Source organism: Seriola dumerili, unplaced genomic scaffold (genome assembly GCF_002260705.1).
Source record: "Seriola dumerili isolate Sdu_G_001 unplaced genomic scaffold, Sdu_1.0 BDQW01000068.1, whole genome shotgun sequence".
Lineage (NCBI taxonomy): Eukaryota > Metazoa > Chordata > Actinopteri > Carangiformes > Carangidae > Seriola > Seriola dumerili.
In genome coordinates this window covers 5,514,386-5,524,278 of record NW_019174323.1, presented here as the reverse complement: position 1 = coordinate 5,524,278, position 9,893 = coordinate 5,514,386, and the positions used below count along the sequence as shown (strand labels likewise).

At 41.1% G+C, this 9,893-nt stretch overlaps 1 protein-coding gene across 1 annotated transcript; it reads right to left on the bottom strand.

Annotated features, from left to right (window-relative positions):
* Positions 1-4,921: 4,921 nt before the first annotated feature.
* timm23 (translocase of inner mitochondrial membrane 23) lies at positions 4,922-9,503 on the bottom strand. Its single transcript, XM_022743511.1, has 7 exons — positions 9,107-9,503; positions 8,896-8,954; positions 8,706-8,799; positions 6,993-7,077; positions 6,834-6,892; positions 6,473-6,583; positions 4,922-5,798 (listed from the first exon to the last, which is right to left on the bottom strand). Exons 1-7 carry the CDS (start codon positions 9,210-9,212, stop codon positions 5,677-5,679), a joined length of 636 nt encoding a protein of 211 aa, XP_022599232.1. The 5' UTR covers positions 9,213-9,503; the 3' UTR covers positions 4,922-5,676.
* Positions 9,504-9,893: the final 390 nt, after the last annotated feature.

The window sequence follows — 9,893 nt, the reverse complement described above, 5'->3', positions numbered from 1 at the left end:
CACTTTGCACACTTGCTACACATCTGAGACCACATACTTTTCTGAATTGGAAAAAAAGGAAGATCTTCGACCCGTCACAGATGACAAATGAGGTGAAATGTAATGAAAGAGCAACACATCTTAATTAACATTCACATATTTACACCGACAATAAACAAAATCCAGGAGGTGACTCAGCTCAAATATTTTGTTTGTGAATAAAACTCAAAAACACACCACTGAGCCACTCTTCCCTCTCTCTCCCTCCCTCCCTCCCTCCCTCTCTTCCCACACTAACTCAACTCAGTCACCAGTAAAAAAAAAAAAAAAAACACACACACACACACACCCACACACACACACACACACACACACACACACACACACACACACAAAGTTGGAGTTGTATGTAAACTTGGTGAACCACGGTGGTGAGCTGTGACCATTCAGGCGCTGCCATTCACATGAGCGGGCACATTCTCTCTCATTCACCACAGTAAAAAAGCTCTGCTAACTAGTGGCTTCCACTGCAGTTACTGTTGTCATATTTTCACAGATGTGTGTATGTGTGCGTAGAGCGGCCGGGAGAGTCTCTGTTGCTTTTCATCTATTTATTACATAATACACACACACACACACACATATATATATATATATATATATATATATATATATATATATATGTGTATATATCTTTAGTTTTATCTGCCCATGTTTAAAGTCTCTGTCTCTAAGACTTCTGACTGCGACACTGTGAAAGTGAAATGAATTTCATTTACAAAGTCTTTATACCTGTCACTCTTATTAAGTCACAAAATTGTCTGTTTACAGTTTCAGTTGGGACTATTTCTTCTGTAGTGAGCAGATCCACTCACAACTGTTCACAGCATAACATGAATGTGTTATGATGCTGATTATAAAGTAATAAAATAGGCTTTTTTTTTTCTTTATCTTCCTTATTCAAGATCCAACGCTTAACATTCTGGCCTTTCCACTCTCATTCATCTCCACCTACTCATGCCTTTGACTGACATGAATGAATGTCCATATGAGCTATGTTTAGGCAGGTGTACGCACATCTTTTCTACTGAGTCATGTTTACACTGGATGAACTATAGTGGAGATCTGGGATATCGAAGATAAAGGTCACGTTCAGGTCACTATGTCACTGATATAAGACATGTGACATGATGTGATGTTTGTTTGTGTACACTTCTGCGCTGCCTTTGTCCTGTGTGCATGTTAGTGTACTGTGTGCATACTATATGTATGTGAAAGTGCTGATGGGACTCCCCGAAATCCCCTTTTTTTCTCAGCCGCAGTGGAAACTCATCGCTGCAGGAGAACAATCCAGCGCTCGGCCTTTGTTGTGACACTGCCCATTGTCCCTGGAAGTGTGCTGTTGTTGTGTGTGTGTGTGTGAATGTGTGCGTACTGTATGTGTACCTGTGTATGGACATCTGCGTGTGCTTGCTGCCTGGTATAAATAGCGTGGGATGTGTGCCGGCCGGTGATTCTGTGGAAAACGATGGCTGTACCAGGACCTCCTCTGCTCCTCCTTCTATCTCTGCTGCTGCCGCTGCTGTTGAGCAAGGCGTCCCTGCCTGCAGCTGCATACACACTCACCCCCGGGCGACAGCCACAGCACAAAGTCCTCCACCTGGGTGAGGGCAAAAACACGCACAGACGCTCCGGCAATGAATATGGAGGCTCCTTTTTCATTTTCTTGGCTTCTCTCTATATTTATGTGTGGTGCTTCTCTCCTCCTAGACTGGCCTAAGGATTGTGGAATGGCTCACTTCAAGCCCAACATGGCTGAAAGGATTGTGTCTGGGAACGAGGCCAGACCTCACTCCTGGCCCTGGCAGGTCTCTCTGCAGGTAAATTGTCATTGTGCATTGATGTGGTTCAGTTTTTAAAGGATCTGGAGGCCTTGAATCAAGCACACGAGTTATTGACTTAGAATGAAAATGCCAGACACATATATGACCTGGACAAGAGGCGGATTTGTAAATTTGCTCAACCAAATTCTTTCTGGGGCTTCATCAGTTCATCTGTTGAGTATAGAAGTATTAGACTATAGCAAAAAAAAGGCTGATTACAAGAGCCCACAGTGACGTCTTCAGATTGTTTGTTTTGTCTCAAGCTACCAAAGATAATTTAATCTGATATAAAGGAAAGAAAATCAGCAATTTCTCACGTTTTAAACCAGCGTATAACTGACTGACACCTGTCTGAATAACGCTACACTTTATACTTACAACCATTAACAGCTGTATGTCTATAAATGATCAAAACACTGATATTCTGAAAAATTACATTCAGGTTTTGCACCACTACACAGGATGGAGACACTTCTCACAGGGATGGAATTAATCGATAAGTAATGAATAATTTTGAGTGTAGTCTGACTAATATCAGAATTTCTGAGACTGATACCAAAATCTACAAACTAATGGACATAAGAAAGAACATTTGATTAAATCGACTCTATAGTTTAAACTCAGTGGACTCATAAATCTGTCCGAGAGGTGAAGAATGAAATGCTGGTTAAATGCTGAAGGTGTTTTGCGGTGGAGTAAATGCAATGTATGTATGCGATATTTAAGGGGTAATGAAAATGAAAATGACCATCTGTGATCACTGAGGAGGCTGTGTGGTTGTCTCTCATAGGTTCGCCCCAGGGGAAGTAAACACTACATTCATGTCTGTGGAGGAACTCTCATCCACAAAAACTGGGTCCTTACTGCTGCTCACTGCTTCCAGAAGTAAGAAACATATTCCATTAAAAGAGATTAAAAAAAACATTAAGGATTGCATTCAAGTCGTGGTTTGATGGCACAATACAAGCCATGACTGTAATTCAACAACTCTTTGGGCCTCTCAGGGGTAAAGCAGAGGATGCTGGGAGCTGGAGAATCGTTCTGGGGAAGCACCAGCTGAAGCGTTCAGAGACAGTAGAGAGGATTTTCCCAGTGAAGAGAATCTACCGACATGAGAACTTCCGTTATCCCGCTCACAGCGAGCTGGACTATGACATTGCCTTGGTGAAAGCTGCCACAGATATCCTCCCTTCAAACTTCATCCGCTACGCCTGCCTGCCGCGCAAGCAGACCAGCCTCAAACCGGGACACTACTGCTGGGTCACGGGCTGGGGAGACACTCGGGGTGAGTAGAGGGGGATATAGAAGAAGAGGAAACAGTCCTGGAGGAAGTCGTTAGGGCAACTGATCAAACACTGCCTCACAGCAATACTAAATACTACATGGATAATAATATGGAATCAAGGACAGGCTGTAATAGTTGTGAGCAACTTGAATTTAACTATGACTAAATATCTTATTATGAAACTTAAAACTTTATTTTGAAATGTAAAGATTACTGAATATAGTTTTTTACTCTGAAAACCACCAGTATGAATTAGGGACGGCCTTTTTAACTGTGCAACTTAATGAATTTGATTTTAAGTGTCTTTCCAGGGCTCGAAATTTAGAGAATATAAGACTTAAATATTGAAAAAAAACTTTATTCAAACATTCAAATTCAGTTGGTCTGTTTTGAATCAAAGGAATCAAATCAGGTCGAAAAAATAAGATGGTTAGAATTAGATTGGTGAAATTCAGACAGTAAAATTCAAGATGAAAACTCAAACTTGTGGTTAAATTTTCAGTTTCTATTAAGATTCAAACTGTTTTGGCCTTTCTTTGCTTCCATATAACATCAGCTAACGCTCAGAATGACAATTCTGATATAATGATGTTGTGTATAGTATAATACAGCGTGTTAACATGCTAACATTTGATAATTACTAACCACAAAGTGCAGCTGAGGGTGATGGGAGTGACATTAGTTCACACATGTACTGAGTAATTAACTAAAGCATTGGACAAGTACAAATTTTGACCTGATGATGGCGCTAGATGAAAAGTAAGGGGAGACAAGAGTCACAAAGATTAATTTTTGGAGGAATTGTGAAAGTTTGACTAGAATTTCATGGTAATTTGTCCAATATTTGTTGAGACATTTCAGTCTGGACCAAAGTGATGGAAAGTAGAAATCAAAGTGGGTAAATATGCTCCTTTAAAAACACTTTTCAGGTGGGAAGGAGAATGTGTCTCTGGCAGAAGCCTTAAATCAAGCTCGCCTCCCCATCATTGACTTTAAGACCTGCCGACAGAAGAAATTTTGGGGCGACCGTGTCCGAGACTCCATGATCTGTGCAGGATTCAGAGACACAGAGGATCCACCTGCTGCATGCCAGGTAGGGCCGTCATTTACATGAGTCAGCCAATAGCGTGACAACTGGTCCCCTCAATGAATGGATCAGTTGCTACAGGCACAAATGTTGAAGGTGGTCGTGAAGGTTGATAAAAAGAGGTGTCATGTCCTCCCTCCTCTTCCAGGGTGACTCTGGTGGTCCTCTGCTGTGCCAGTTGGGGAGGGACCGCTGGGAGGTGCACGGCGTGGTGAGCTTCGGCCCCATCGGCTGCACCGTGGAGAACAAACCCAGCGTGTTCACCCGCACCGCCGCCTACATCCCCTGGATCGAAGCAACACGCATCAGGGACTTCTTCCTGCACTAAGCGGTCCACCTGACTCAGCGCTGACAGCAAACATAAGCTCTGCTCTGTTTTATGTCCCACGTCTACAGACGACTCCAAACTGTTTTTTTTTCTACAAGTCTCACAGCCGGAGTTCAGTTTTGTTTCGCCATTTCTGGAACTTACGCAACAACCACTTCCAAGTTGTAAATACATGTTCTGAATGTGCAATAATTATTTTATAACACACCATAATTTACAGTATACACTATGCACTGCTGTGGTTCTCAACAGCGGAGAGTTGTGACACAGCACTGCATCGTTTATACTACTCATGACCTTTTACATCCAATCTACTTTGCGCAATAAAACTGGTGAAAACCAAAAAAATCTATGTGAACTTTTTCAATTTTTTGTTAGTTTTTAATACAGTGGGTTTTTTATGGATACATCAACAGTACGCACTTCAAGTACAGCTTTACAGTGACTTCTTCTTGCAGTCAAACAAAACCTGCCGCAGATACGCTTCAATAAATACAACATTAGAACCGACCGTAAGGCTTTGTTCTGTGTTTGCACGACTTGGTTGAAAATCTCTTTGCTCTTCTGCAACAGAAGAGTCTTTCAGTCCAAAATCAGAACCCGACTCCACAGCCATTCACCTGGTGCACCTCACACCAGATGTCACGAGTCATCTTACAAATCAATATTGGCTCATTCAACCCAAATGTCATGGGTTCGCTGATTTCAAAACTAAGCATCAAAGAAGACTAATAAGCCTCCCATAAACAATGATATAACAAATGACACACCTCTACGTAACATCCTGACAGGGTGTTCTCATTACTGATCAGATCAGTGACAGGAATACCTCAGAGGATAAAGACAAATGAAGGGAGAGATGTTATAGGATGGTCTCCGGTGGAATTTAGTCTGCATTTTCACAACTTTTCGAAAGACGCATCTTTTGATTCCCAGAATGCTCCAGGAAAGGAAAGTGGGCGAGGGGGAACCAGCGAACTGGGGCCGCCTCACACTTCCCTGGAAAGCACACTGCTTTTGACCAGAGTGTTCCTCTTAGCGCTGTGGTTAAAGGCTGTGTCCTGGAGGGAGATATTTGGCCCTAGCGTTGAAGCAGAATGTGTGTGGGGAAAGGTTAGTAGAGCCTGGAGGATGAGGAGGAGGAGCCGGTGAGGTGGTCCCAGTTGTTGTAGAGAGCGTAGGCACCAGACAAGGCTAAACCAGCCAGACCTCCGCGGGCTACACCCTTTAATCCACCTGTGAACACACAACAGTATCAGAATGAGTGATGAAGCTGCGGATGAACATGCAATAAACAGAAACATACACCAGTGGTTGACACTGGCAGCATAAACGCATCCAACAAACTATAACCTAAGCAAATCACCTTTAGTTTTTAATCCAACCTACAGTAAGAACCAGCTGGGTGGGGCTCAACACAGTAGCTTTACCTGACTTTTAGGTGCTTTACAATGTTTATCTCACAACAGTTTCCCTTATTGTTTTTCCTTTCATGTCAAAACATGTCTGGAAAACATTTAAGTACAAGTGAGAATTTGCTGCTTTTCTTTTTATATCATTGTTAGGTTACTGTGCTTGGGGTTTTAGACTGTTGATTAGACAAAACTTAAAAGACAACCTCCAGAAAGTTGCAATGAACATTTTTCAATATTCTTCTAAACTAGACAAAAAAATCAAAGAATATTAAATATACAGATGAATCAATAATGAAAATAATCGTTAGCTGCAGCCCATAACGCTTAAATTTGATGATTTCACGAGTCGTGAACCATAATAGAGAGATGATGAATACTGAAATCCAGATGTCTGCTTGTTCGATTAAAACACGTGCGAATAGTTAAAAGCTGAAGTCAAAAACAGGCACAGCATACATTAATGGCAGATATATAAGCAGAAAGTAAAAAACCTACTTCCTGATTTAAAGAGCATCCCAGTTAACGTCCCAGCAGCCACTGTGTTGACGTCATCTTCTGCTCCTCTGGCCTTCTCTATCGCCACGCCAAAAGCACTATACAACAACGCTGCAATGGCAAGGAAAAATTCACAAAGTTTAATTAAGGGCAGAAAAAACAGCTCTTTCACAAGCCAAGTCAGTGATTCAAAAAAGGAGAAACTTACAAATTAACATCCCAACATCAAACACAAAATCAATGCAAGAATGTCAATATTTTAAATGATACTGTCTTACATATTGAAAAATTACTTTCCACCATGGGATCAGTTAATACGCTTACTGTTGTTACAAGTCTACATCATCTTCCTCTGACTTACCAACTGAACCCAGAGAGTTGGCCCATGATGCACCCTGCCTGGTCACCATGTTGAGAATCCTGCAGAGAGAAAGCAAACATTTAGAGGACAGGTCAGGACATCCAGGTGTAATCCTAGGGATAATACTACTAGTGAACTGAACTTTGTCTGCATACTCACTGTACATTACGAGGTTTGGACCACGCCATGTCTCTGGTCTCCTTCAGGCCCATCCTGAGGCCGTTTACTGCTCCAAGTGCTGCTCCTGAAGCCGAAACAAAGAGGCAGAGAGGCTCAGTGAGGGACTGACTCAAATTCAGTGGGGGGAAAAAAGAGAAACAAAAAACTTTAAGCTATTTCACTTCAGGTTACTCCAGGTACACTACATGGCATAAAGTAATTGGACACCCAAAAATAATTGATAAACATGTAATTCCAAAACTGTGACTTCATTTGCCACTGTAACAGCCTCCACTCCTCTGGGAATGCTTTCCACAAGATGTTTGAACCTGGCTGCAGAGATTTGCTCCCATTCAGCCACCAGAGCATCAGTCAGTCAGTTCATCCCCAGGGTGTGGTGAGGTTGAGGTCTGGAGTCTGTGCAGACTGGTCAAGTTCTTCCACAGCAAACTGGGAAAAGCATTTCTTTGTGGACATAGCTTCGTGCACAGGGGCGTAGTTGTGTTTTTGTTTGTTTTATATGCCGTTTATAGTGCGTTTCATTTGGTTTACTTTGTGTCTCTGAGACCATGTTTTATGTTTGTTTTGGACATGTGCACTATTGTTTGTTTTGTTTAATATGTGGGAAAACTTTATGTGTTTTATGACAAAACCAAACCAAAACCAACAGGAAAAGGACTTCCCCAAACTGTTGGAAGCATATCATTGTCTAAATACCATTGTGTGTCGCAGCATTACAATTTACAGAAAACAAAAGGACATTGCTCAAAACATAAAAAATAACCCCAAACCAAAAAGTACACAAAAATAACGTGAATGGGGTCGACACATACTTCTGGCCATTCTGTTCTTCTAACACACAGTACAGTACTCTCATTTTCAGAGGTTAAAAGTAACAAGCACATCTACTTAGGACTGTGCTTAGGTTGAATTTTAAGGTACTTGTACTTTACTTGAGTATTTCTATTTTATGCTACTTTATACTTCTACTCAACCACATTTCAGATGCAAATGTTTTTTCATGATGCAGCTTTTTCCTCCACGTTATAAGACAGCTGGAGTCAGTTGAAAAGATTTTTACCTAACAACACTGATAATCTTATAAAATAACACACTGTTAAAGATTAAAACTGTGGTTTCCAGTCTGTGTGTGGCCCTTCGACAACTTCCAGGTGTCTATAAGAGCCATTCCCCCTTTAAACCTCTCTGCTGGTGTAATTTAAATAACTGAGGTGCAGGTGTGTATTAAATTTCACAAATAACACCAAAGAATTAACATAAAAGTTTGTACCTAGACTTTGTGTTTATTTCTTCTACTTTCCTACTATCACTTGTTCATCTCATGACCCCTCAGATTTATCTTCTGACATTTTTTTTTGGGGGGGGGGACCACTAAGTAAGTTGGAAACCACTACACATTCAGGGGTACATGTTCAAAAGGTTTTTCTTTTGACTGATCAACAGTCCAAAATGAAAACCTATTCATTCTACTGTCACGTTCTACAAAAAAAGCACCAAATATTCATTTTTGATAAGCTGCATACAAAAACTATTCTCATACTCAGTTATGAAAATATGATGATTAATTTTCTGTTGGTCATTTAATCAGTTAATTGATTAATTGTTACAGCTCTTAAATTACACTATATTATATCTACAATTTAAGGAAGCTGTGTGCCATTATGAAAGTCCCAGGTGTTCTCTGTTTCTTACCTGTCATGCAAGAGCCTCCAATAGTGAAGAAAGCCAGTTCAAACCGTCCTCTTGTTTTATTGGCGCCTGTGGGTAGAATGAACTCATCTGTGTCCTAAAAGACAACATTAACAAATAGTTACTACTGATTCAAAATGCACAAAAAACATTTATTTGCTACGAAAATGACTCAAACTCAGCTTTATCTTACCTGAACCAGGTAACGAGGATCGACATTGAGGTAAGGTGACAGAGGACTCATTCCAGTCACTGAAAGGACAATATAACACAAAAAACATCAGTTATATATGAAAAGTATTGTATTTTACATTATTTTAAAAGACCTTGAAGTCTGTACAGCTGTTAGCTTTAAAGGTAACTGAAGGTATAGCAGGTTTACAGTAAGACTACGTGACACTTACACGGTACACCGGCGAGCTCTGTGTTGGAGTACTCAGGTGCACCACCTCCAAAGAGACCCCCGAGACCTGCTTTGATTCCCCCCGATCCTTGCGAGTTGTTGTCCATGGTTTAAAAAAAAGATCCAGAGGTTTCACCTGGAGAAAACTGGAGCCAGGAAGGCGCTACTTGCCGAGCCGGCCTGGCTAGCTAACGTTAGCTATGTCGTAACACTCAAAATCCAAGCGGAAACGATCAACGACGAGCTGCTGGATCCACCGCCACCAACAGAGGCTGTCCCCACGGCGTGTGTGTTGTATCCTAAGATAAATTCCCGGGTGAAAACACCGTTTGTTTTCTTAACAAATTACTGTACTCGTCTTTTCATCATGCATCTGACCTCCAGCAGCATGCTCTGCCGTCAAGTGACGACCGACGCTACGTTGCGTCGTTACGTCAAAAAAAAAAAAAAACAGATTATGAAATGTGGAAAAAAACAACAATACTATCATAAAAGTCGATACAATCTCATTATTTGGAGAGGGTTACTTATTTAAAAGTGGAAAATATAGTCACAAAAGCGTTTAGATAAGGTTAGTAAGCCCCACGTTTTTACGACACGTGAACAGATCTGGGATCTGTTCGTTTAGCTCAAGGGCAAACAGTGTGGAGGAGACAGAACATCACTAAACCGATCTAGAAGCTGTTTATGTAACTCAAGGGCCAACAGTATGAAGCAGGAGGACACTGCAACAGGCACTGTATAACTTATCTTCATGCGAGCATTGTATTCCATAAATTAGTAGCTAA